Below are 27,912 nucleotides of genomic sequence, written 5' to 3'. Positions count from 1 at the left end.
CACATTCATGTCAACGGGGCTGGTGACAGACGTTGTCGGGCCCTGGGTAATGTATGGGAGGGGGTCGGCTCAAGACCCCCTCAAAGGGGCAAGGCTCTAGACCCCCTCAAAGGGGCAAAGCTAAAGGTAGGAGGGGCAAGGCGAGGGCCATTCAGGCCTTAGCACCACCCACCTTGCACCAGACAGAGCTCTAGGATTGATTTCATTTGCCCGGGTCTCTGGCAGTGGCGGCTGCCATAATAGTCGATACAGTGACCCAGAGGCCTGGACCCTTTTAAATCATCAGCTCCCGAGACAACTGCCCCCTTTGCCTCTCCCCCTCCCCATCCGTGGCCCCTGTCTGTGGGGCTTCAGACCCTGGTGGTCAAAGTATTTTGGTCTGGTTAGTACAGCAGGGGACAGGGAGTTGGGACATACGGGTCCTATTCCTAGCGCTGCCACTGGCTTGCTGTGTTTTTGAACAAGCTGCTCCTCCTTTTTGGGACTCAGTTGCCTCTGTAGTAAGTTGCGGGTTGGTAACATAAAATCAGCAGGCCCGAATAAAGGCCGGTAACATAAAAACAGCAACAGGCCTGAAATCTAGGAAGCAAGACTTTGGCTCAGTGGAACCGCAGGCAGGAAAGAGAAATAGTATAAGCCAGATCAAGCATAAAGGTCCAGGCACAGGTACCAAGAACATTTATAGAATCCTATAAATGGAAGAGACCTCAGGAGTCAACAAAAAATCCTCATTAAAAAAAAAAATTGTTTGGTGTTCCTCGGTCTTAAAAAGTTTAAGAAACACTCGTCTAGACAGTACTGGGTCCTGCCATGAGGGCAGGGGACTGGACTCGACCTCTCGAGGTCCCTTCCTGACGGCTACATGTGGCAATGAAACGGTAATTCGAACTAAGTCCTTAGTTCGAATTAACTGTTACATCTCATTCTATAGCCGCGCGGCAGTTACTTCGGGCTAGTGGAATTTCAAAATGGCGACCGGACGGGAACATGCAAATAAAGCCTGGGCTATTTAAATCCCGGGCTTCATTTACAACTCCGGTTGCCTGCTTTGCCTACCTAGCTCAAATTAACGAGCTAATGTAGACATACCCTTATTGACTAATTGAGTAGTCGATGGAAATTCCACCAACTACTGGATTAGCTGATTAAGCGCAATTTAACATCCCTCGGTTGAGCTACCACATATGTTTTAGAAAGACATCCAATCTTTATGGCTTGTGTGTAGTTCAACGCATTAAATTCCAAGCAGGTTGCTGAAGTTTCTTTTTTTCATCATGATTGGCAATTTGACCAGCCTTATACAGTAATGGATCTTTACCATTCCTCTGATTTCTTTTGTTCCCGATATATTTAAACATTTCCTAATTATCCTTTATGTTACTGGTTATAGATTTTTTCCCCCAATTTTAGCTTCTCCTATCAACTGTTTGCTTTTTCATAACTCGCATCCTCCCTTTTTTCCCATTTGCTTTATATTTTTTTCTTGTGGTGTTTATGACAAAAACTAAAACATAGGACATAAACTTTGAGTCCTATTTATAGTACGTTAGGTTGGTTTAATGGAAAAATGGGTTGATACAGAGTAAATTGGAGTTCAAAATAACCCTTTCTCGGGCAATTTTTCTCTCGAAAGCCTCACCTTTTTCAGCCTCCTTCCACTAACTTCTGATTTTAAATGTCTGGATTGTTAGACATGTGCTCAGGAAACCTTACCTGTCACTAAACATAGATTTTGTTTGTGTTAATTATAGATATGAATGGAGCTAGTTAATCCCTGTTGTAAGATTCCAGTGGAGCCAAAGAAAGTAAACAAGTAACTAATTTGGGTCAATCTTTCTACTTGACAGTCCCTAGGAATCTACCGTTTCAACATTTCCTGGGAACAGAAACACAAGTTAGAACAGTGATAGAAATGTAGCCGTGTTAGTCTGGTGTAGCTGAAACGAAATACAGGACTATGTAGCACTTTAAAGACTAACAAGATGGTTTATTAGATGATGAGCTTTCGTGGGCCAGACCCACTTCCTCAGATCAAATAGTGGATCTGAGGAAGTGGGTCTGGCCCACGAAAGCTCATCATCTAATAAATCATCTTGTTAGTCTTTAAAGTGCGACACAGTCCTGTATTTTGTTACAAGTTAAAACACTCATTAATTTTGGCTTCATTCAGCTTTCCCTTGGAACAAATTAAAAACATAGTTGATAAGTGGCAAAGTTGGTGCATGGGAGTGAAGGACACGTTAGCTCATTATGCCTACACAGGGGGATGTCACACTGGTCTGACCAGTTCCAAGGACAGTTGGGCTGCCATAGAAAGGGATGCAGAGCTGCTCTTCAGGAGCTCCATGGATTAGACCTATACTGCTGTTGAAGGAATTGGGGCTCTCAAATAAAAGAAGTCCCTTGCCTTAGAATCATAGAATCCCAGGGCTGGAAGAGACCTCAGGAGTCATCGAGTGCAGCCCCCTGCCCAAAAGCAGGACCAATCCCAACTCAATCATCCTGTGACGTAGTGGGGGTACCTGGCTGGTTTCTATGCTGCTGGCTCTGGGGTAACCCCCACTGGCTGTCGTGGGGGCCATGACCCAGCAAAACAGGATGAGTCACTATGCAAACCAGTGACCAGACACCCCCCATAGGGAGGAACAAAGGAAGGTGGAATGCTGCCCTGGCTGAGGGGCAGGGCTGGAAGTCAGAGAGTTGGTGGCTGGCTGTCTGTGAGGATGGAGGAGACAGCCTAGGGAGAGGAGCTGGAGTTTAGGGGCCCAGTCTCCCCCCAACTCAAGGGGGCCTGAGGCATCCTAGCCTAGCTCTGTGATCAGATTACATCTGTGCTGTGCTGTATCCTGGAGAGGCAATAAACTTCCTCTATTCCACCGGCTGGTGCGGTCTGTTTGTGCCATTTCGGGGTGCAGGAGACAGGGGACCCCCAACGCGCCGTCACACTGGTGTCAGAAGTGGGATGCACTGCACCCCGTGGATGGAGCTTCCAGCGGCAAGCGACAAGGCGCAGTAGAAGCAAGAGCCCTGGAGCCAGGCGTGCTGGAGACAGAGCGAAGCGGTTCCTGGGAATCGTGGGGCGTTGCAGCACTAGACTGGTGAGTCTGCACCGAGGGGCCCAGCGGGCAGATGGCCTACGCCCGACTCTTGAAGGCAGAGCTGGTGGGGCTGTGCAGAGAGAGGGGCTTGCCTGTGCAGAAAGCAACCAAGGCCCAGCTGATTGCCCAGCTGGAAGATAATGACCAGCCACAGGGCCAGGATCTTGTCCCCAGGGGAAGCAGCCAGACCCCCCCTGAGAGTGTGTCAGGCTCAGAGAGGGGGAGGAGCGCTGGAACCCAACGGAGAGATGAGACAGCGTCTCCCGGGAGGCCTGCAAGCCGTAGCCCATCTAGGGCAGGGGCCAGCCCAGCGGAGCTGCGGCGCCTGGAGATCCAGCTGCGGATCAGGGAATTGGAAGTAGAGGACCGAGAGAAGGACCGCCAGGACCGAGAGAGGGAGCGCCAAGATCGAGAGAAGGAGCGCCAAGATCGAGAGAGGCAGTGGCAGCATGAGCTGGCCATGGCAGAGCGGAGAACCGGCGGGGCACCGGCTGCGCCAAGTGCGGATGGGCCCCAGGGTCCCAGGACTGCCAGACGCTTGGAGAGGCTCGTGGTGGCCCAACTGAAGGACATGGGCGACATAGATGGGTTCCTCAGCTCCTTTGAGAGGGCCTGTGGACTGCAACGGGTTCCCCCAGCTGACTGGCTGCAGGAGCTCATCCCCGCATTGAACCAGGAGGCGGCCGGAGTGCTCAGCCAGCTGGAGGACCTACAGCCAGGGGATTACAACCGAGTCAAGGAGGCCCTGCTGCACAAGTTCGGGCTGACGCCCGAGATGTACAGGAAGAAGTTCCGGGGGGTACAGAAAGGGCCACGGGAGACCTATGTGGACCTGGCCTCCCGCCTGGCGCAATACTGCCGCAAGTGGGTGTCTGGAGTCGGAGCCCAGACCGCAGAGGAGCTGCTCAAGCTGGTCATGATGGAGCAGTTCTATGAAGCGTGCCCACCCAAACTGAGGCTGTGGCTCAAGGACCGGAGACCAGAGAACCCCCAGGAGGCCGGGAGACTGGCGGATGAGTTCACGGAGAGCCGGTCCAGGTGTGAACGGGAGTCCCGGAGAGAGAGGGAACCGCGCAGAGACCGGATCTCGGCTGAGCGACGGAGGGAGTCAACTACGGGGCGAGACCAAGGAACAGGTCATCTGCGCCCCAGAGAACCAGCCAGGGCCTGGACAGAGACAGCCCAAAGCCTAACTTGCCATCGCTGTGGGCAAAAAGGCCACAAGAGGGCTCAGTGCACCAGGTCCCAGGACCGGGGACTTTCCAGGGTTAACTGGCTGGGGCGGGAGGAAGGGCAGGCTGCCCCAGAGGCAGGGGCTGGCAGGCAAACCTCAGCTCAGAGAGAGGGGAAGGATGCTCAGTGCACCTCCCCTGGGAGGTCTGATTCTCAGGAGGCGGATTTCTCTGTCTACCGTGTGGGGGCAGGACGGCCCCTGCGGAGCGAGTGCCTCATACCCCTGGAGGTGGATGGTAGGAAGGTGACGGGCTTCTGGGACACGGGGGCGGAGGTGACTCTGGCCCGATCCGACATAGTGGCCCCGGAGCGGATACTACCCCACGCGCAGCTGACCCTGAAGGGCATAGACGGGTCCCCGTTTAAGGTGCCTGTAGCCAGGGTGCATCTGAAATGGGGGGCCAAGGAGGGCCTCAAGGAAGTGGGGGTGCACCCGCACTTGCCCACCGAGGTGCTGATGGGGAATGACCTAGAGGAGTGGCCCCATGAATCCCAGCGGGCTCTAGTCACTACCCGGAGCCAGAGCCAGCGGGGGGCTGACAACGTGGGTCCAGGGAAGGACTCCTGGCAGCGTCCTCAGGGTCCCATCCCAGTGGACACGGGGTCCAGCCAGGCTGGGACTCCGGACCTAGGCAAAGGTGGGGAACAGGTCCCGATCCCTGCCTCAGCAGCTGAATTCCAGGCTGAGGTGCAGGCAGACCCCTCCTTGCAGAGGCTGAGGGACCAGGCTGGCCTCCGTGCAGCTCAGCCCCGGGGGAGAGGTGGCCAGGAGAGATTCCTGCGGGAGCGTGGGCTCCTGTTCCGTGAGTGGCTCCCCCCCAGGAAGGCGAGGGCATGGGGGGGCCAGCGGCAGCTGGTCGTACCCCGAAAGTATCGCCTCAAGCTGCTGTATTTGGCCCACGATGTCCCCGTTGGGGGCCACCGGGGGATCCGGAGCACCCGGCTGAAGCTGCTCCAGCACTTCTATTGGCCGGGAATCTTTACAGCCATGCAGCGGTACTGCCGGTCCTGTGACTCCTGCCAGAGGGGCGGGAAGGCCCAAGACAGGAGGAAAGCGGCTTGGGGGTCTCTACCCCAGATAGACCCTCTGGGCTGGCTGAGAGAGTTATGGGAGGGGAAGACCTCCCTGGATGGAGCTTCGGGGGTGGAAGCCGCCCTGGTTGTCCAGAGAAGGCTCACTGGGCTCATGGCCCCGGCCCGAGAGACCCTGGCCAGAGATCAAGGCCAGTGGAAGGGTGGGTGTGACCCCCGAGGACAGGCCTGTGCCAGTCGCCCTGGAGCGGGGCGGCGAGTGGACAGAGGGAAGCCAATTCATGTGGGGCCTCGCCACGGCCGGCCCGAGTCAAGGGGAGCACCCATGTCCCCAGGGCGGGTTACCACGCAGAGGACCCGAACTTCCCTAGGTCACGAGCGGAGTGACCCTGCTCAGTTCGCTCTCGGAGGGGGGAGAACTGTGACGTAGTGGGGGGTACCTGGCTGGTTTCTATGCTGCTGGCTCTGGAGGAACCCCCACTGGCTGCCGTGGGTACCACGACCCAGCAAAACAGGATGAGTCACTATGCAAACCAGTGGCCAGACACCCCCCATGGAGAGGAACAAAGGAAGGTGGAATGCTGCCTTGGCTGGGGGGCAGGGCTGGAAGTGGGTGAGTTGGTTGGTGGCTGTCTGTGAGGATGGATGAGACAGCCTAGGGAGAGGAGCTGGAGTTTAGGGGCCCAGTCTCCCCCCTCTCAAAGGGGCCTGAGGCATCCTAGCCCAGTTCCTGTAACCAGATTACATCTGTGCTGCGCTGTGCTGGAGGAGCAATAAACCACCCTCAATTCCACTGGCTGGTACAGTCTGTCTGTGCCATTTCGGGGTGCAGGAGACGGGGAACCCCCAACGTGCCGTCACAATGGGGTCATAGGCCGGCTCCACCCACAGAAGGGGCGGAGCCTGAGGCAGAAGGGGCGGTGTTGTGGACTAGCCCACCCTCAGAGTTCTCCGTGGCTGAGGCTTTCAATTAAAAGCACAGAAAAGAGCTCACAGCTTTGCCACTACTGGCAGCTGTCCAGCGTGGCTACAGCTTTTTAAAGGGCTCGTGGCTCCTGCCCCTGCTGTAACCATGAGCCGTGAATCATTTAAAATTGGATCCTGCTGCCTGAGTCCCCACTTAGAATTCGGCGGCATGGGCAGCAGGATCTAAACAGAAAGCGGCCAGATCACAGTGTTTGGTAGGTTGCATCTTACCCAGCCCTGATCTCTGAGCTGGTTTCGAAACCTCCGTGTCCTCCTTATGGTCTGACAGCTGCAGATTTACTGCCTGTCTCTCCTCTCGTGGCCCAGCCTAGCCGCAGCTAATGGACTAACTCAGGTTAGCATCACCTGCCCTGTCTTGGTGACTCTTCACAGCTGAACGGCCTATAAGGCATCGTGCTGGTCTTCTGATCTCTTGGTGACTCCTCTGCCTTCTGTTTATTTCTTTCTCCCTAGCTGGCCGATCAAGTCAAGCCCTGTCAGTGCGTGAAGGCCCCAGGAATTACGAGTGCGATGGTCTCCCATGCCCAAGGTAATTGGCTGGCTAGTAATGGATGGACTGCTTGGTTATCAGGTTAGGCTGCACAAGCCAGGTCTATGGGACCCTATGGCCAGCTGGCACCTGGTTCACAGCTGTACTAATCTGAAAATGGCTGGAAGACACCACCATCATTAGGCTCCAGAGTCAACAGCACTTGCTCCTCTTGGAGCTACTTGTCCGTGGCAGGCAGCACAGCTTAGCAGCTCATTGGGACGTCTCCTTTCTGTTGTGAGATCTGGGCACTTTAGAATGGCTGTAGCTATTGAAAGCAAAGGTGCACAGCTATAGGCATGGGGGTTTCCAGCTTTATTCACCTAGGTGGCTGATTCCAGGAAGCAAGGGTGTGTGTGGGGGGGGGGGGGGAGTCCTGTACAGAGGGTTCCCTGGCCCCTCTGCTTCCATGGCTGTGCAACTGCCACCAGGTGGATTAGAACCTGGGACTGTTGGAGCTTAGGGCAGGAGCTGCTGTAGCTTGAGTTATAAGTCAGTTGCCTCTCAGCATAGGCTGAAGAGCTCCCTTGTAATAATTGCTTGCTGGAAGTGGTCTCAGTGCCACTCCATAGGATAGTGACCCACATCAGGTGGGTGGGTTACAGCTGCAGGCCTGCTCCCAGCATGCGGATCTGCTTTCTGGGTGGCGTCTACAACTCTGTGGCTGCAGCCCTGCTCCCAGGACTGGATCTGCTCTCTGCCCATTGGCGTGCGCAGCACATTTCATTAGGGTGTGCACCCAAAGAATGTTTTTAAATGTACTCTTTGACCCCCATTAGCCACGCCTCTGGAGGTAACACTTTCAGGGCAATATGGACACATGACCAGAAATAAAAGGTGTCATGTGACCTCCCCCCCCCCCCCCAAGGACTTTTCCCACCATCCACTTACCAATAGGGATTAGTTTGGCCCTCACCAAACCCCCCTCATGCAACGATCCTGCAATTGCATTAACCCAACGTGTGTGACATTAACTCGGGGGGTGGGGAGGCTGGGGGAAGTGTTCCCTCTAAGAGTTTCCTCCCATGAGCACAATACATTTTGTGTTGTGCACCAGTACTGAGTTTGTGGCTTGTTTGGATGTGCCATGGTGGCACCCAAGTTATTCATAAATATCTTATGAACCACTTACCTTTCCCCTCTGCTGCCCTGTCTCCTTCCCTTCCTCCATCAGCTCCCCTGGTGCCTGCTGCCCCCCAATCCCTCACCCACCTCTGCTGCCCTGACTCCTGCCCTTCTCACTGCCCTCGGCCTTCCCGAGACCTGCCCCCTCCAGCAGCCTTTCTCTCTCCCCCTGTGCCCACTCCTCCAGTAGCCCCACTCTGACCATGTGAGCTACCCCTCCTCATCCCCTCTTCTAACACCTCCCTCTACACACCTGTCCTGCCTCTCTCCTCTGCTGCTGGTCCCTCCCCTGCAGGTGTCTGCCCTTCTGCTTCACCCCCCCGGACTCCCTGGCACCTGCACCTTCCCTTACCCTTGCACCCTCTTGGTGCCTCCCCCTTCCCTCACTGCCCCTGCCCCCTTTGCCCACTCCCTCACCACCCTCTGCCCCCGTTCCCCTCATGCCCCTGTGCCTTTACACGTGCCTTGCTCCATCTCCGCCTTCCTCATGCCCACCCCTTCTTTCAAGCCTTTTCCCAGCACCTCCTCTTCTCCCCTCTAGCCCCCAAAGCCCTTCCCCTCTCCTCTCCTAGCATCATCCTGTCCCCCCCCCCCCTCACTGACACCTCCCCTCCTGCCCTTTTCCTCATTGTCTCCACTTGGCCCCCGGGCATTTGTCTCTCTCCTACACCCTGACCCTTGGTGCCTTCCCCTTTCATCTCCTGACCTGCCCCCCTCCCCTCAGCACACGCCCTTTCCTCTCTGACCCTTACCCCCTATTTTTCCCTCCTCTGTTTTTGCACAAGTATTACAGTACAGCATCAGCAAACAGGGCTTCTTCCGGAAGAGTTATTCCTCTCCCCACGAGGAATAAGCCCTCTTGCACAAGAGCTCTTCCAGAAGGCGGCAGTGTAGACAGGCAACATGAATTTCTTGCGCAAAAAACCCCTACGGCTGAAATGGCCATCAGAGCTTTCTTGTGCAAGAGAGTGTCGACACTGCCATGGATGCTCTTGTGCAAAAGCACATCTCTTCCGCAAAAGCACATGGCAGTGTGGACGCGCTCTTCTGGAAGACCTTTTGCACAAGAACTCTTCTGCAAAACAGTTCTTGTGCAAGAAGCCTGCAGTGTAGACAGAGCCCACGAGTTTCAGAGGGGTAGCTGAGTGAGTCTGTAACAGGAAAAACTTAAAACACAACATATAGTCACCTTAAAGATTAACAAACCGTGTCAATGGGATCATGAGCTTTCCTGGGCATAGCCCACTTCTTCAGACGACTGGAGTGTTGTATGTCCAGAACCAAAATGAATAGGGGAGGAAAAAATGGGAGGGGGGAAAAGGAGGCAGGGGGTATGTAAATATCAAAGGGAAAACCCAGCTGGTATGTAACAGGCACCACTGATAAGAGTTGCTGGGAATTTCCCAGGAACCGATCGGGGTTTCTTAGGAACAAGTTTAAAAAGGGGTGAGAATCGGGGTGAACTGGGTGGATGCCTGGGTGAGGGTTGGGTCGAACAACGCAGGGAGGGAAAAGCAGGAGCGTGGGGCGTGAGGGCAGGTGAGCGCTGCGGTGAAAGCCACGTGCGCAGGCCGGGCCGGGCCCCTCTCTCCTCCAGCTGACTTGCAACTTCCACTGCCGGCCCACGTGGCCCTCGGAGGACGGAGCTTCCCCTTTCCTGCGCCCGCCCCTGGGGCCCTCCAGCCAATGGGAAGCGAGGGCTAATGTTGCTGGTGTTTCAACATTCGGAGCCGGCTGGCAAAGCTGCTGCCGCGGGCCCGGGGGCTGCGAGCAGGCGGGAGGCGGAGGTGAGGGGCGGGGGGCGGTGACTCCTGGCTCCGCAGCGCAGGGGGGTCCGGGTCCGTCCGGGGTTATCAGGCCGCGCGCTCCCCTCGCTCTTGGAGGCGACGCTGGTGCCAGTGTCTGCTTCAATGCGACCCTACAATAACAAGCCCCAATCGGCCGAGTCGCTGCTTGTTTCACCTCGTGTCCCCCTGCGCTGCAGAAATCCTGCCTGTGCTGGGCCAGCCCCGAGACACGGGGTTCCCCCTGCATTGTAAGCAAGCTGCCCCCTTCTCCCCCATGCTCCCGTTCCCTGAGTATCAGTCCTGCCCCCGCAGCCTGCACAAATCTTCATCCTTTAGGACCAACTAGGAAGGGGAGGGGGCGAGGGATTATTTTCTTTATTCCCACCCCCCCAGCGGAAGGAGCTGTTCTCTGTGTCTGTGTTTACAAACCAAGGAACGTGTTTCTCCCTGGTTTGGGTTGGGGTTTTTTTTTGCCTGTTTCTTGACAAGATTGATTGAAATGTTGGTCTGACTAGAGTAGTCCCCAAGTTTAGCGCCCTGCCCTGAAGCAGGACGAAATCAACCAAGACCTATGGGTTTGTCTAACCCTTTCTAATTCTTTCTTCCCACCCATGCTTCCCCAGAAGGGATCAGACAGGCTGTACACAGCGGGTGTTTAAGTCTCAGCTTGACAAAGCCCTGGCCGGGTTGATTTAGTTGGGATTGGTCCTGCCTAGAGCAGGGGGCTGGATTTGATGACCTTCTGAGGTCTCTTCCAGCTCTATGATTCTATGATTCCCTCCCCTTTCCTTCACCATCATTAATATCCTTTTGCAGTGAGTTCCAGAGGTTGATTATACACTTCAAAATACGTCCGTTTTAACTAGAGCTGGAAGGAAGTTTTCAGAGGGGGTGTTTTTCCATTGGAAAACACTGATTTTAGTGACCTTTTGTTTGGAAGGGGAAAACTCCACCATTTCAGAACATTAAAATGTAGTTTTCCATTCCTGAAATGACTCTTTGTTTGGTCTCTTTAAAGTTTATCTTCCGTAATCCACCATAATACATTTAAAAATAGTTAAAATCTAAACAAAATGTGAATTTATTTGCAGAACTGTGTGAGATCAGAAAAAAAAGTCAAAATCCTGGAATTGCTAGTCCCAGTTCAACCCTACTTTTAGCCACCTTGGTGCCAGGGATGTAAAATCTCATTTAATTAGCTAACCAGTTAAACAATACGTTGAACCAGTTAACCGATTAAATGGGACACGTAGGGCGAGTGGTCCCCCTGCGTGTTAAAGATGGGCTTGGAGCAGCCCCCACACCTACCCCCGTGGCACACTGCTGAGACTGCTGAGCAACCCTACCCGTGGTGTGCCAGAGTGCCCTCTGCCTATGGCTGGTGGAGGGCTGCTCCAGCCCCCACTGGTTAACCATAACCGGCTTACTGGTTAACCATTCACTTCCGAACTTGGTGTCCCCACTGCTAACATTAGGACAGTGGTCCCCAACACGGTGCCCGCATTTGTATGCGCCCGCCAAGTGCTCAGGTCTGGCCTGGCCCCAGGCACGTGGCGCATGTGCGGTGCCGGAGCTGGCCCCGGGCGCATGGTGCACGGTGAGCGCCGGCCCCGGGGGCGCCACGGATTGGCTACCCGCGCAATGGCCACGTGGCGCATGGGGGGAGCGCAGGCTCCGGGCGTGCGGCACATGCAGGGTGCGCCAGCCCTGGGCGCACAGCGCTTGGAGAGCGCCGGCCCCGGGCGCGCGGTGCTTGGGGGGGGGAGAGTGCCAGCGCTGGTGCCGGCCCCGGGCGCGTGGCGCTTGCAGGGTGCGCCGGCCCCGGGCACGCGGTGCTTGGTGGGAGGCCCGGCTCTGGGCATGCGGTACTTGTGGGGGGGGGGGGGCGGCCCTGGGAATGTGTCTATGGGGGGGCCCCGCCCCCGGGTGCGCAATGGGGGGCTCCGCTCCAGGGCGCCCTGCGGGCAAACAGCCACACCCCTTGGCGCCCGGCAACCTCAAATGGTTGGGGACCACTGCATTAGGAGAAGCCATTGGCTGCCTCCCCTGCCCCGCCCCATTCCTTCTTTGACATTCCCCTGCTCCCATGGGGGTCACGCTGCCCCCCTTTGAGAGCTGATGCTGAAAAGTGCTGGGAAAGCTCGGGGCGATTATCTGCCTGACCCCGGTGAATAGGAGCTGCCAAAGGCCCTGAAGTGTGACAGACCCTGGAGCTGTGACCGGCCCTTTCACCCAGCAGGATGTGCCGAATGCCCCAGAGGACCAAGGGATGGTGGGCGTGGCACTTCAAGCACACCTTGATTTTCTTCTGTCAGGGCTGGGGCATCGGACCGTCCAGGCTGGGTTCCTGTGATTTCCCGCGCGTGCTGGGCGGATGGTTTCCTGTCCAGTGCAGATTGCTGCTGGTGCGGGACCTCTGCATATAAATGCTGGGTAAGTCCTGGTGGGTTTTTAATGAGCAGTGTCATGTGGTTTGGTAACTCAGGGTGCCCCTGTATAAAACTATGGTACGCCCACATCTTGAATACTGTGTACAGCTGTGGTCTCCTCACCTCAAAAAAGATATTTTGGCCTTGGAAAGGGTTCAGAAAAGGGCAACTAACATGATTAGGGGTTTGGAACGAGTCCCATATGAAGAGAGGTTAAAGCGATGGGACTTTTCAGTTTAGAAAAGAGGAGATTGAGGGGGGATATGATAGAGGTCTATAAAAACATGAGTGGTGTGGAGAGGGTGAATAAAGAAAAGTGATTTATTAGTTCCCATAATAGAAGAACTAGAGGACACCAAATGAAGTTAATGGGTAGCAGGTTTAAAACTAATAAAAGAAAGTTCTTCTTCACACAGGGTGTAGTCAACCTGTGGAACTCCTTGCCAGAGGAGACTGTGAAGGCTAGGACTATAACAGGATTTAAAGAGAAGCTAGATAATTTCACGGAGGTTAGGTCCATAAAAGGCCATTAGCCAGGAGATAGAAATAGTGTCCCTGGCCTCTGTTTGTGGAAGGCTGGAGAAGGATGGCAGGAGACAAATCGCTTGATCATTGTCTTTGGTCAACCCTCTTTGGGGCACCTGGTGCTGGCCACTGTCAGCAGACAGGCTACCCAGTACTGCCGTTCTTATGTTAGGGTTCTTGGTTGGGGCACAGGGCAGAGCCCATCGGTTCAGAGCTGCTAAGAGCAGAGTTATTTGCACTTACGTCCCAGCCAGACTCCCTCCGTATCCCCTAACGCAGGGCTGGGGGGGATCCTTTTTTGGGTCGGGGGCCACAGAGAAATCCGTCGGGCCTTGTAGGAGTTGGGCGGCAGGAGTGGAGCTTAGTGCCTACGGGGCCAAGGGAAACAGAGAGGGCACCATGTCCACAGGGCCGGGGTGCCATTTTCCCTAGGGCCTCCGGGGGGGTGGGGGGGGGAGTGTGTCTATGGTCTAGGAGCCAGGGCCCACCAAAGATGAATCCGACCCAGGCTCTGGTACATCTCTGCAGCGCTGCCGGCCAGTTCCCCCACCTCTTGGTCAGCAACCCAACTAGACCCGCTTCCCGACGGCTGGTTGCCCCCCGGCCAGCCCCGCTCCCTCCAGCCCCCTCCCAGCCAGCCCTGCTTCCCGGCGGCCGGTTCCCCCCCACCCCCTCTCTTCCAGCCAGTCCCCCCCCCCCCCCCGGCCCCTGCTGTTCGGTATTTTTTTTAAACCATCTGGTAACCCTAGCAGGTGGGGGTGAAAAGTGCATGGAAATGCCCGCACAGGCGCGTCTGGGAATGAGATGCTGCTCTAACATCTCCACCTCTGTTCACTTCCAGCCCCTGCCTCGTGGCGCTGGCCCCCCCGTGGCCTGGGAGGGCTCCCCAGGCGCACCATGGCCCGGCATAGCAAGCTGCAGAAGCACGTCCTGAGCCTATACAGGCAGTTCCTGCGCACCGGCCGGGAGAAGCCGGGATTCCTGCCTCGCATCCAGGCCGAGTTCCGGAAGAACGCCAGCATCCCCCGGGCCGACGTGATGCACATCGAGTATCTGCTCCGCCGTGGCCAGAGGCAGCTGGAGCAGCTCCGAGACGCGAACACCAAACAGATGGGCACCTTTGTCCAAGCCAAACCGGAGGAGCAGTGACCCCTGCTGGTTGGCGCAAGCGTCTGTCTTGTACTGGGACGGTTGGGGGTGAATTCACAGATCAGCCTTCCTGGTTCTCACATCCCTGTGCACCCCTCGTGTCCAAACACAGGTGCCTGGCTTGGCATTTGCTGAGCTAAGGTGTCTTTATTGGCAGCCAAGCTTTTAAACAGTTCAGGTGTGGATGGGTGATCTGGAGGAGATGCTCTTGTTTCCAAGACCTGGTACACAATTCATTCTACCCCTGCTGGCTCCTCTCTTCGGGTATGTCTACACTACAGCGCTAGTTCGAACTAAGCTAATTCGAACTAACGCGTCTAGAACTAAAAACTAGTTTTGCTAATTCGAACTAGCAAGTCCACATTGAGTGGACTCTGAACAGGGCTTAAGGATGGCCGGAAGCAGTGCCAGCAGGGCATCAGAGGAGGACTTAGAGCGTGGAGATGCAGTCTCAGGCTAGCCGAGGGCTGCGCTTAAAGGGTCCCGACCCCCACCCCGGACAGACAGTTCTAAGGGGTGCCCCGCTTGAAAACCAGTCCTGGCTTGGAGTGCCCGGAGTACCCACACTGGGCACATCACACCACTCAGCCATCAGCCCGGCTGCACTTGCCGCAGGCTGCCATCTGGGGAGAGGGGGTAATCGGGGGGCTGCAGGAGAGCTTCCACCCCCAGAAGCCTGCAGAGCCAGCCCAGTCCTCCCCATCGGGGGCTCGTACCCCATTCCTCCCTCACCTCCTTCCACTTACCCTTCCCTAGCCCCCCTTCTTATTGATGTACAAAATAAAGATAACGTTTCTTCCAACATTGACTCTGTCTTTATTGAACAAAACTGGGGGAGACTGGGAAAAGGAGGTGGGAGAGGGGAAGATTAAGGCTGGGAGAGGGGAGGGCAACTAACATGATCAGGGGTTGGGAACAGGTCCCAGATGAAGAGAGGCTACAGAGACTGGGACTGTTCAGCTTAGAAAAGAGGAGACGGAGGGGGGACAGGATAGAGGTCTCTAAAAGCAGGGGTTGGGTGGAGAGGGTGCATTGAGAAAAGTTCTTCATGAGTTCCCATAAAGAAGGACTAGAGGACACCAAAGGAAAGGACTGGGTAGCAGGCTTGAAACTAGTAAGAGAAAGTTGTTCTTCTTGACAAAGCAAATAGTTAACCGGTGGAACTCCTTGCTGCAGGAGGCTGTGAAGGCTACAACTAGAACAGAGTTGAAAGGGAAGGGAGATCAAGTCATGGAGGTTGGGTCCATGGAGTAGTCTTAGCCAGGGGGTAGGAGTGGTGTCCCTGCCCAAAGTTTGTGCAAGGCTGGAGAGGGATGGCACGAGACAAATGGCTTGGTCACTGTCTTTGGTCCATCCCCTCCACGGTCCCTAGGGTTGGCCGCTGTTGGCAGACAGGCTACTGGGCTAGATGGACCTTTGGTCTGACCCAGGACGGCCATTGTAAGCTCAGGGCTCAGGGTCGGGGGTCTCAGTGGACCCCCTTGATTTTCATGCAAACCTGCTCCTGGGTGGCCAGGCTGGCAGCTCTCCTGCTCTAGATGGCCACTTTCCTGTGCCTAGTGCGGAGATCGTGGACGAGGTCCACGATGTCCGCACTAGCCCAGGAATGTACCCGCCTCTTGCGGTCCCGGGCAAGCTTCCGGGAGCCGCCAGCCTGGTCCCGGGAAGAGGGGGTGGGCTGGGGGACATCGGGTGGGTGGCTCTGTGCCGTGCCAGGTGCAGGGTCTGCTGGCTGGGTGCTAGCAGGCTTGCACCTGGCACGGGCACCGTAGCCAGCCCGTGCCCCTTTAAGGGGTCCGGGGCCGGGAGGGGGGCATAGAGTTTCCCTGGTGTTGGCCAGAGTGGCCACCAGGGAAACCTGGGGAGGGCTAGCCTCCCACTCGTTCGAATTAAGGGGCTACACAGCCCTTAATTCGAACTAGTAAGTTCGAACTAGGCTTAAGCCTCGTAAAATGAGGTTTTCCTAGTTCGAACTAAGCGCTCCGCTAGTTCGATTCAAATTCGAACTAGCGGAGCGCTAGTGTAGCGGCTATGAATGTTAGTTCGAACTAACGTCCGTTAGTTCGAACTAACATTGTAGTGTAGACATACCCTTCCATCCTTAGCCAAAGAGGAACAAGCCAGTTAGCCCAGGGAAATAAAAGAAAGGGAGAGCGGTGACGGAAAACCCTGTGTCTGTCATTTTTTCAAATGATCTATCTTGCCTAAAAGCCTGTCAGGGATTGGGCTCTGTTGCAGGAGGTGCTGGCGAAACACTCCGTGGATTTGGGTGCTACAATTCCTGAGTGTCGTCCGCCTTCCTGCCCCCTCCCCCCACCGAAGCGCTTTGGAAGGCTCACAAAGGACAGAGACCTGCCTTTTGAAAATCCGACTCCCCACCGGTGTCTCAAGACAGGCGGCTCTCTCTCGCCAAAAACGGAGGCAGCAGCGTGGGATGACAGGCAGCCAGGTCGCAAGGGGAGGTGCTTTTTAGACCAGTTCCCTCCTGGCACTCCGTACTGCTGCCTCTGTATCAGAGGCAGCAGCACAAGCTGGCAGCAGCCCTTGCCTGGGGGCTGGGTCTGAGCTTCTGGACCTGGTGCAAACTGGAACTGAGCGAGGCTGCCTGCCTGCCTGGCTCCTAACACACTGTAAATGCAGAGCCGCAGAGGGGGTAGGTCCCGCACCCAGCGCGAGCCAGGACTGAGACAGCTGGCCCCTGGGGACTATCGAAAAGTCAAGTAACCGATAAGAAATCATGAGGTTAATTGACTACTCAGTGAATATCTAACGTCCCTAATCCCTTTTCATAGTTCCCCTCTGGACTCTCTCTCCTAAAGCATGGCCCTGAGATCTGGACACAGTGCTCCAGCTGAGGCCTCCTCCGTGCCAAATAGCTAGGAGAGTGACCTCCCATGTCTGCCGTACGTCTCCTACCACGCCCCAGGGCTATGCCCTCTTACTGAAGGGCTTTGTGTCTGAGATCGCTTCTCTCCTAGGCTACGTCTACGCAACGAGTTTTTTTGGCAACAAATATGCTAACGAGGGACTCTATGACACGCAATGTCATTTGCATATTTTCTGCCGATCCGTTTTTGTGCTCGGGGTTTGTGCGCAAAACCAAGCCGTGTGGATGTTTACTTTTTGTGCAAAAAACCCCCTTTTCCCACAAGATCCCTATTTCTGCAAAAAGGCCGACCGATCTTGTGCAAAAAGGGGCTTTTGCCTAAAAAGAAAACATCCACATGGCTTGTTTTTGCGTGTTCTTGCGAAAAAACTTGTGGCGCGTCTACACTCTACGTGTGTTCTTGCAGAAGTAAATTTGCAGTAAAGCATCAGAGAACAGGGCTCCTTGCACAGGAGTTATTCCTCTCCCGACGATGACTAAGCCCCCTTTGTGCAAGAGCTGTTGTGCAAGAAGGCAGCGTGGACGGGCACCAGGGGCTTCTTGAGCAAGACACTTTTATGGCTAAAATGACCATCAGAGCTTTCTTGCACAAGAGAGCGTTCACACTGCCATGGACGCTCTTGTGCAAAAGCCTATGGCAGGGTGGAGGCACTCTTGCACGAGACCTTTTGCGCAAGAACTCCGGCGTGAAACAGCTCTCGTGCAAGAAGCCTGCAGTGTAGGGCAGGGAGCAGCCTATGAGGGAGGGGGAGGGACCCCTAGTAATGGCTCAAACTTCCCAGGGGGGTGGCCAGAGGCAGGACATTTGCCTGGCAGGGTGAGGGGGGGGCGGTGACCTCACAGGGCCTTTGGGCAGCCCTCAGCATATAAGGCAAAGGGCAGGTGGGGAGGTGGTGACCTCACAGAGGGACCCACATCTCAGGCTGATAAAAGCGGGGGGCGGGCCCAGGGGACTTTGGAGACCCCCGGTTGCTTTAGCTCTGGTGCGTCTCCTCCTCACGGTTCGTTCGCGTTCTGTGAGTTCCACATCCCGACACCTTTGTGACGAAGGTAAGAGCCCCCAGGGGTTGGATCCCGCCCGGGGCCGGCTGGGTTCCAGGCAGGCCCAGCCCTCGGTCAAGGGCCAGAAGGTGATTCCTCACCTGGGCTGCGTCCTTAGCGCCACTGGGGCTTTCTCCTGGTTGGTTTCCCTTTTCCTCCATCCCCCCACATTTCTGCTCTGTTCTTGCCTCCTCTGTGACCTTCCCTTGCTGCCTCCCCCAGCTTGGGACCCAACAGACTAGCTGAAGGACGGGGGGTGGTTTGCAGGAGCCGTGGGGTGGGGGATGCAGCCCCCATTGTGGGGACTGGGGAGGTGGGGCTGGAACAAGTCTATGCCGGTGTCTTTGGGGAGAACGCTCCACCCCCCACACCTTAGATTCTCCCCTGATTGGCCAAGAAGGGGCTGTTGATGGGCAGGAGACTCGTGGAATGAGGAGTAACGGTAGTTTGAACTAGGAAGCCTAGTTCGAACTACCTAGTTCGTGCCCCGTGTAGCCGCGCTGCACGGGGTTCGAACGAGCGGGGTTTTAAAAATGGCGGCTCCCCGCTTATGCAAATGAAGCCCGGGAAATTCAAATCCCGGGCTTCATTTGCAAGTGCGGTATGCCTACATTACCCTCCTAGTTCGAACTAGCGGGGTAGTGTAGACATACCCTCAGGTCCTTGCAGTGCCTGTGCAAGACCGAACAGATAAGCAAGGGGCCATTTGGGGGCTGGGGGCAGTCGCTCTGGGGAGCTGGAACCCCTGGATTTCGCTCTGCAGGCTGCGCCCCAAGCTCCCCTTTGCTCCCCTCATTTGCAGCATGGCCAAACGTTTTCGGCTGTGGTTCAAGAAAGCCCTGAAGATGGCCCCAGGGCCGGTGGGGAGCAGCTTCTCCGTCCCCGCGGGCGGGGAAGCTGGATCCCACCAGCTCGGGGCGACTCGCCCACCGGCCAGGCCCCCCCGGACCTGGCTCCAGAGGCGGCTGGGCAGGCGGGACCCAGCCCAGCGGGGGAGCCGGGTAGGGTGGCTCCGGGGCCTCCTCTGTGGAGAGAAACACCTGCCCCGGGAGCCCAGCCCCCATTACCACCAGGGGGCATCGCCCTGCCCGGCCCCCGGGGACCTGCCAGTCTCCGGGAGCCCCCAGCCCGTCGCTCCCCGCACCAGCCCCTGCAGCTGTGGGTCCAGGTCCGTCAGCAGCAGCGCCTGGGCCTCCAGCTGCAGCCGGGCCACCTCCTGCAGCCGCTCAGACCCAGGTGAGGGGCCGTGAATACGCTGGGCCCAGGGGCTCACCCAGTACCCGGGGGGGGGGGAGGGGCAGCCCCAGTGTCTGCCCCGCACCCTGGGCAATGGATGGGGGGGGGCTGCTTGGCTCTCTTCTTCCTGGTGGGGGCTCTGCTGAGGGCGTTGGCAGATGTGAGGGTGGAAGGGGGATGGGTCCCTGCGAGGGGCGTGTGGGGCCCAACCTGCCCTGGGTCCCTGACATGGGGGCGCGTGAGCCCTGCTGGCCGCTGGAGTCACCCTGGTCCCTTCCCTCCCGCACAGAGCCCCCCTGCGCCTCCGCGGAGCTCTGCCAGGAGCGGGTGGACTCCCGGGTGGAGGAAGGGGCCATCTATGACATCGAAGAGCAGCTCCACACCCGGGACACGGTAGGAACCTTCTCCACACGGGGGGGACCCGAGATTGTCCGGCCCCTTCCCAGCACGTCCCCCCTGTCCGGGAGGGGCTTGTCCCTGGGGATCCCCCTGGGGCCCCTTCTCCTGCATGGCCTGGGCCCCCCAAGCTGGGGGCTCTTGTCATGCACCAGCTGGGCCCCCACAAGCCTGAGGCAGCAGTTGGGGGGGAGTGCGGGTGCTTGGACAACCAGCAGCTCCCACCTCCACTCCTGGGAGGCCTGAGCCCTGCAGCTGTCCGTGGGGGGCAGGCAGGCCCCAGGCTCACAGACTCTCTCTGGGGCGCAGAGCCCAGCCGCCCTGCAGCGGTTCCTTCTGGCCGTCACCCCCGCCTGCCTCGCCGCCCTCCAAAGGGGCGAGGACACCCTGGCGCCGCGCTGCTGCAAGGACACCATGATGGCCAGGATCGTTGTAAGCGAGTCGCGGCAGCCGGGAGGAGGGGAGGGGATACGTGGGGTGGACAGGGGTCTGCCTGGGCCATGGCGGCGGGTGGGGGTGCTGGAAACGGGATGGGTGGAGCCAGGAGGGCTGGAGGTGGACATGGGGAGGGTGGGTGGGGATGCTGGAGGAGGGAGGGACACAGAAATGGGGCAGGTCTGGGGTGCCGGACAGGAAGGGGGATTCGGGACAGGGAGGGGTCTCCCCGGGCCATGGGGGGCTGGAAGGGAGCCGAGCGGGCTGCTGGGGATGCGCCTGGGGAGCAGGGATGAGGAGGTTCAGAGGCTGGTCACCAGGGCAGGGAGGGGCAGGAGACGGCCTGGGGACAAGGATTGAGCTGGTCCCGGTTTGGGAGGGGGGTGCTGGGAGGGGCCCTGTGTCGGGCAGGGGGGCTACAGGGCAGCGGGAGGCAGTGGGGTTGGATCCTGCTGGGTGGGGGCGCTGGCCGTGTGAGCGTCTCTTGGGGGCCCAGCCTCACACGCCCCTTTGTCTCCTTGGGTCTCCCAGGAGATCATGGAGGACTCGCCCCCCCCGCTGGTCTTGGCCGACTGCCTCAACGCCGCCTGCAGCCTCAGGTACCGACCCCCCCCCCCCCGCCGACTCCCCCCAGAGCAGATCCCCTGGCCAGGGAGTGGGAAAGTCTCTGTCTCCTGCTGCTCAATTAACAGTCTCTGCCCCTCTCTCCTGCCAGCACCTTGCAGCCTCCCCTGCGGGCCCAGCTCCTGAGCCCCCTGCTGACGGCGGCCGTGGGACAGACTGTGTCTGGGGACTGGCAGCAGGAGCCCATCCACACGCAGGTACGTCCCTCCGGGCCCTGCTCCCGGGCTGGGCTGGAGCTCCAGAGAGGAGGGGGGGGCAGAGGGAGGGAAGAAGCTGCAGGTTTGGATCCTTCCCTCCAGGGTTCCCGTTGCTCTCCCGGGGGGCCCGTCCCTTCCATGCCCAGCCTGGGCTCCTCCCTGCTCTGCGAGGCGGCTCAGACCCTGCTCTAGGCTGGACCCCGGAGCCAGCGGGTGGCCTGGATTCCCCAACCCCAACCCCCCTCTGACCCAGGGCTCCCCCTTGTCTTGCAGCAGTTCATCCGGGCCCTTCCCTACGACCTCCAGGCCCTACTGGCGAGCCTCCTCGCCGAGTCCCCAGACACCGCCCGGCTGCAGCTCATAATGGAGGTGAGCCCCGTGGGGGGGACGGGGCCATTGTCCCTGCTTCCTCGGGGGGGGGCCGAGAGAGGAGCAGTGTCAGTGGCTGGGGGGGGCACAGTCCGAGAGGAGCCCCAGGCTCTGCCCAGAACCGGCACCTCCCTACGGGTCCTGACCTGCCTCTTTCCCCCCCAGCACCTGAGCCCGTGGCTGGAGTCCCGCCTGCCCCAGGAGCGAGCCAGGGCCCTTGGCAGCACCACGGCCCTGCTGGGAGTCGCCACCACCCTCCCGGGGTTTGACGTAAGTGACCTCGGAGCCGGGGGGTCTGGGGCTGCAGGGCGCGGGGCTGGGAGCGTCCCCGGGAGGCAGAGGCAGGGCCGGGAATGGGCCGGGAATGGGCCGCGTTCTCCTTTCCCCGGGGAGGGGCGACCCTGGGCCCTTCAGGGGGGCTCTTGAGGGACTGGGCCTGGGGACTGGGGAGTGGCCGTCAGTGGATCCCCTTGTTCCACCCCCGGAGTGACCCTTCAGTCGGGGCCATTGCTCAGGGTTGTCTCCTCGCAAGGCCGGCCCCGCCCCGCCCCGGGAGGTGTCTCTGTCCGTCCCCCGAGCTCAGACCCGCCTCGGCGGCCGTTTGCATGGGACGTGCAGCCCCAGGATGCTGAGGGACCCCCCCTCTTCTCTCCCCTCAGAACTCCGCCGACTGGCCGAGGATGGGTCACCACGTGGCCCAGCTGGGCCTTTTTATTTCGGACCCATCCGAAGACGTCAGCCGGCTGGCCCGGGAGGGGGTGCACAGCCTGTATCAACTCCTCCTGCACCACAGGGGTAAGGAACCCAGCCGGGACCTGGGCCCCAGGGACACCCTGAGGGTGCCGGCGGCGGGGGGAGGGGACCCAGCCCTTTTCCCCCAGACTGGCCCAAGGGGGGATGCGTCCCTCTGTGTTCCCCTTCTGCCCCCTGTGCCCCTCCATTTGCCCAGGGATGCCTGCAGGGACCCGTGGGAGGGGAAGGGCTCAGACCTGCCAGCAGAATGACCCTGTTGTGTCTCTTGCAGGCCTCAACATCCACCAGGCAGAGGACCTGTGGTGCAGACACTACTACAAAGAAAGATGGGTCCTGGCTCACAGCAACAGCGTGCGGGTGGGAGAGGTAAGGACGCGCTGCCAGGGCAGGGCAGGGCTCGGGGGTGGGGCTGGCTGGGGCCCTCGTGGGGGTAGGAGGGTCTTGGGGGCAGGAGGAAGCTGTGACCTGGGGCAGGGGTTGGGGTGCCGGGTGAGGAGAGCGTCTGGGTGCAGGGTCTGGAAGGGAGTTTGGGGGAGGAGGAAGCTGTTTTAGCCCCAGGAGTTGGGGCCGGGCTCTGGGCCGTCAGCTGAAACCTCCTGTGCTCTTGATTCCAGGTCTTTGGGCAGCTCTTCACAGCAGAGCAGGAGAACTGCTTTTTGGACAAGGCTCTGCTCGCTGCCCGCTCCCCCCTGCGGCGCCCCAGCCAGGCCGGGCTGGTCCTGGCCCACGCCCTGCATGGGCAGGCCCATCAGCTCCTGGAATACATGGTGAGCAGCCGGAGCAGATCAGGAGAGTGGGGCAGGGCCAGGGTCTCCTTCCCATCCCCTCAGGGAGTCCCCCGCCCCTTTCCTCAGGCTGCCCCCACCCCACGTCCCTGCTGGCAGAATCCCTCCTGCCCCTGCGAGCGTCCCTGGGGGTGGGGGAGGCTCTGAACACAGAAACTGTCCTAGGAGGCGGGAGGGGGCCGAGGTGTCAGGAGCTCTGGGGGGGGGGGGGGGGTCAGGAGCTCACCCTGCGGGCCTGACGGGGGTGACCAGAGAGCAGGGGGAGGAGGGTGGAAATGCTGGGGGGCCAGTTCCCCTGAGTCCCCAGGGATGAATGTGACGGATTCTGCTTCCCTTGCAGCAGGAAGACACCCAGTGAGAGCAGCAAGAGCTGAGGAGCCAGCAGCTGCGTCCCCCTCCCCCCAACCCTCCCAATTGTATTGAATTGTATTTACATTCTCATTAAACAATGTTTCAAAAAACATTTGGATCAGGCTTGGTCAATAATTTGTAATGGGGGGGCCATTTTGGCAACTGATCAAGGGCCACATTTCTACCGAGGGGTTTGGGGTCTGGGACGGGGCGGTTGGGTGCAGAAGGGAGCTTAGGGGTGGAGCCTGGGTGCAGGGGGGGGGTATGATCTGGGGCGGTGGATAGGGGTGCAGGGTCCAGGAGGGGGTATGGGCGCAGGAGAGGAGTCTGGCCTGGGGGAGGGGTGTCGGGGGGGTGCAGGGTCAGGGAGGGAGCTGTGACCTGGGTGAAGGGGGAGCAGAGGGTTTGGGGGAGGGGGTGCGGGTGCCAGAGAGGAGTCTGGCCTGGGGGCGGGGTGTCGGGGGGTGCAGGGTCAGGGAGGGAGCTGTGATCTGAGGGAATGGGGGACGCAGGTTCAGGTGGTCGCCTGGGACAGGCAGTCGGGGAGGGGACGTGGGCGCCAGGGGCAGGCTCTGGCTGCGGAGGTGCCTACCTAGGCAGCTGCGTATGGGGGAGCCCGACTGTCACCTGAGGGGATGGGGGAGCTCAATTTTCAACTGTGGGGAATGGAGGAAATACTGTGAAGTGGAGGGAGCGAGATGGGGGGGGCTGAATTGTTCCCGGAGGGGAGATCTCCCTGGCTTGGGGGGGGGGGGCGTTTCCAGCAAAGCCCTCACATAAGAGGGGGACAGACGGGGGGAGGGAGAGGACGGGGATGGGCAGGGCAGGTGGAAATGGGGAGGGGCAGGAGAAGGGAAGGGGGAGGAGATGGAGGAGAGCAGGGGATAGGAGTGGGGGCGGGGATGAGGAGCAGGACAGAGGCAGGGCAGTGGTGGTGATGGCTGAGCGATGAGAACAGCTCGCAGGGAGCTTAAAGCCAGCAGATGCTTTTTGGCAGAGTTGCCATTTGCCCTGGCGGCTTTGCCAGAATAGCTGTGCCAGCGGGGGGGGGGGCGGGGGGGGGGGCTTTTGCCACACACCCAAGCCAAGCCAGCTGTGGCGGCAAAGCCTTGTGATGTAACCTAAGCCCTTGGCAAGGTCGGGATCAACCTGCTCTGACAATTTCTCGGACCGGCGGGATGAGAAACAAGGATCGTGCAGGGAGATGGGGATGACTAGGAAGCGAATCCAGGTGTGGGGGGAATATCCTGGGTTGGAGGGTCAGTCGATACCCCCGCCTGCCACTGTCTGCCGGGGCTCTGCCCGCAAGATGGAACCAACAGCTGAGTTTGCTTTTATGCCCCGTCGTGGGCACAAAAGGCCCAGAGCAGCCTCCTGCTATCTTGGAGGAAAGGGGCCAAAGTTCAGGAAGCAGGTGCCAGGCTGGGCTGGAATCCGCGAGCTCCGCTTTTGCTTTGCCCTTCCTGGAAGCTGGGCTGCAGGTGAGTGGCGGTTTCATCTCTGCTCTTGGGGTGTTTCTTGTGGGTTCCGAGTGTGGATCTGAGAGGGGCTGCGCAGGGGCAGTGTCATGAACGAGCTGTAAGCGTTACAGCCCCTTCTGCGCAGGCTGGCTCCAGCCTCCCGTCTGTCTCCAAGCCCTGGGGGAGAGGCGGGAGGCCAGCAGCATGGCCTAGTGGAGGGGGCAGGGGGTTGGGCGTAAGGACTCCCGGGTTCTAATCTAATGCCACCTAGTGACTAAGGCACAGAGTTGTGTGTTAGACCCTTGCTCCTCAATTCTGCGCTCACTCTCGCGCTGGTGACCTTGGAGAGGCCTTTCAGGTCTCCCTTTTTCCTGTCCATCAAAGGTAGGCAAGTGCGATGTAATGCCCTGGAGCAAGTGCTTTGGGACGTGTCGCACAAGTGTGCCTGGCTCACAAGCGTGTCAGCACAGGTGTGCAAAAGCGTGACGAAGGCTTTGAGATCGATGCCGAAGGCTTGTGAGGCTGTGGCTGGCCAAGTGACAGGGAAATGAAAGGTCAGAGTTTGGTCAGTTAGATTTTATGGTAATACACTGAGACGAAGCACTTTGGGCGTATATACGATAATGTCTTTCCAAGTGCGTTAGTTCAAGCCGTGTCCTAGGAGCCAAGAGGTGAGACAAACATGCTTGGTCCTGTCTCGGTGCAGGGGTGGACTAGATCAGTGCTTCTCGACCAGTGGTACGAGTCCCCTTAAAGGTACTCAAGAGATGTCTGGGGGACACGTCAACACAACTGAAATTTGGAGAAAACTGAATTTTAGTTTTCAGTTTGACAGCGCTTTATTCTTTTTGTACCTTTTACACCCAAAAATGCCATCGCCCGCCCGGCTACGATGCAGTTGTTTAAACAAATGTGTTGCAACGGTAGAAAAAAATTGTGTGTGTCTGAAAACTGTAGGTACTGGGGGTACTTACACATTTTTTTTTAAAGGGGGTACATTATAAAAAAAGTTTGCGAAACACTGGAGCTATCATGGTCCCTTCCACTCAGACTTTTCTATGATTCTGTGACAGGGCTGGGCGATAATTTTCAGAAGGGGGCCACTTAATTGATTTTGGTATGGGGTCATAGGCCGGCTCCACCCACAGAAGGGGCGGAGCCTGAGGCAGAAGGGGCGGTGTTGTGGACTAGCCCACCCTCAGAGTTCTCCGCGGCTGAGGCTTTCAATTAAAAGCACAGAAAAGAGCTCACAGATTTGCCACTACTGGCAGCTGTCCAGCGTTGCTACAGCTTTTTAAAGGGCTCGTGGCTCCTGCCCCTGCTGTAACCATGAGCCGTGAATCATTTAAAATCGGATCCTGCTGCCTGAGTCCCCACTTAGAATTCGGCGGCATGGGCAGCAGGATCTAAACAGAAAGCGGCCAGATCACAGTGTTTGGTGGGTTGCATCTTACCCAGCCCTGTTCTCTGAGCTGGTTTCGAAACCTCCGTGTCCTCCTTATGGTCTGACAGCTGCAGATTTACTGCCTGTCTCTCCTCTCGTGGCCCAGCCTAGCCGCAGCTAATGGACTAACTCAGGTTAGCATCACCTGCCCTGTCTTGGTGACTCTTCACAGCTGAACGGCCTATAAGGCATCGTGCTGGTCTTCTGATCTCTTGGTGACTCCTCTGCCTTCTGTTTATTTCTTTCTCCCTAGCTGGCCGATCAAGTCAAGCCCTGTCAGTGCGTGAAGGCCCCAGGAATTACGAGTGCGATGGTCTCCCATGCCCAAGGTAATCGGCTGGCTAGTAATGGATGGGCTGCTTGGTTATCAGGTTAGGCTGCACAAGCCAGGTCTATGGGACCCTATGGCCAGCTGGCACCTGGTTCACAGGGAGGTAACTGTACTAATCTGAAAATGGCTGGAAGACACCACCATCATTAGGCTCCAGAGTCAACAGCACTTGCTCCTCTTGGAGCTACTTGTCCGTGGCAGGCAGCACAGCTTAACAGCTCATTGGGACGTCTCCTTTCTGTTGTGAGATCTGGGCACTTTAGAATGGCTGTAGCTATTGAAAGCAAAGGTGCACAGCTATAGGCATGGGGGTTTCCAGCTTTATTCACCTAGGTGGCTGATTCCAGGAAGCAAGGGTGTGTGTGGGGGGGGGAGGGGGGAGTCCTGTACAGAGGGTTCCCTGGCCCCTCTGCTTCCATGGCTGTGCAACTGCCACCAGGTGGATTAGAACCTGGGACTGTTGGAGCTTAGGGCAGGAGCTGCTACAGCTTGAGTTATAAGTCAGTTGCCTCTCAGCATAGGCTGAAGAGCTCCCTTGTAATAATTGCTTGCTGGAAGTGGTCTCAGTGCCACTCCATAGGATAGTGACCCACATCAGGTGTGTGGGTTACAGCTGCAGGCCTGCTCCCAGCATGCGGATCTGCTCTCTGGGCGGCGTCTATAACTCTGTGGCTGCAGCCCTGCTCCCAGGACTGGATCTGCTCTCTGCCCATTGGCGTGCGCAGCACATTTCATTAGGGTGTGCACCCAAAGAATGTTTTTAAATGTACTCTTTGACCCCCATTAGCCACACCCCCTGACTCCCATTAGCCACGCCCCTGACCCCCATTAGCCACGCCCCCTGACCCACATTAGCCACGCCCCCTGACTCCCATTAGCCACGCCTCTGGAGGTAACACTTTCAGGGCAATATGGACACATGACCAGAAATAAAAGGTGTCATGTGACCTCCCCCCACCCCAAGGACTTTTCCCACCATCCACTTACCAATAGGGATTAGTTTGGCCCTCACCAAACCCCCCTCGTGCAACGATCCTGCAATTGCATTAACCCAACGTGTGAGACATTAACTCGGGGGGTGGGGAGGCTGGGGGAAGTGTTCCCTCTAAGAGTTTCCTCCCATGAGCACAATACATTTTGTGTTGTGCACCAGTACTGAGTTTGTGGCTTGTTTGGATGTGTCAGTGTGGCACCCAAGTTATTCATAAATATCTTATGAACCACTTACCTGTCCCCTCTGCTGCCCTGTCTCCTTCCCTTCCTCCATCAGCTCCCCTGGTGCCTGCTGCCCCCCAATCCCTCACCCACCTCTGCTGCCCTGACTCCTGCCCTTCTCACTGCCCTCGGCCTTCCCGAGACCTGCCCCCTCCAGCAGCCTTTCTCTCTCCCCCTGTGCCCACTCCTCCAGTAGCCCCACTCTGACCATGTGAGCTACCCCTCCTCATCCCCTCTTCTAACACCTCCCTCTACACACCTGTCCTGCCTCTCTCCTCTGGTGCTGGTCCCTCCCCTGCAGGTGTCTGCCCTTCTGCTTCACCCCCGGACTCCCTGGCACCTGCACCTTCCCTTACCCTTGCACCCTCTTGGTGCCTCCCCCTTCCCTCACTGCCCCTACCCACTTTGCCCACTCCCTCACCACCCTCTGCCCCCGTTCCCCTCATGCCCCTGTGCCTTTACACGTGCCTTGCTCCATCTCCGCCTTCCTCATG

The 27,912-nt window shown here is 58.1% G+C and overlaps 1 protein-coding gene across 1 annotated transcript; it reads left to right on the top strand.

The window, feature by feature from the left end:
- Positions 1 to 19,768: 19,768 nt before the first annotated feature.
- Positions 19,769 to 24,816, top strand: LOC149523253 (uncharacterized). The gene is made up of 5 exons (XM_089770409.1): positions 19,769 to 19,886; positions 20,421 to 20,488; positions 20,605 to 20,710; positions 20,984 to 21,349; positions 24,787 to 24,816. The coding sequence occupies exons 1-5, from the start codon at positions 19,869 to 19,871 to the stop codon at positions 24,814 to 24,816; spliced, it is 588 nt and encodes a 195-aa protein (XP_089626535.1). The 5' UTR covers positions 19,769 to 19,868.
- Positions 24,817 to 27,912: the final 3,096 nt, after the last annotated feature.

Source organism: Pelodiscus sinensis, chromosome 18 (genome assembly GCF_052426305.1).
Source record: "Pelodiscus sinensis isolate ZL-2025 chromosome 18, ASM5242630v1, whole genome shotgun sequence".
Classification (NCBI taxonomy): Eukaryota; Metazoa; Chordata; order Testudines; family Trionychidae; genus Pelodiscus; species Pelodiscus sinensis.
The sequence above is the reverse complement of the archived record's forward strand: the minus strand, read 5'-3'. Positions and strand labels throughout refer to the sequence as shown.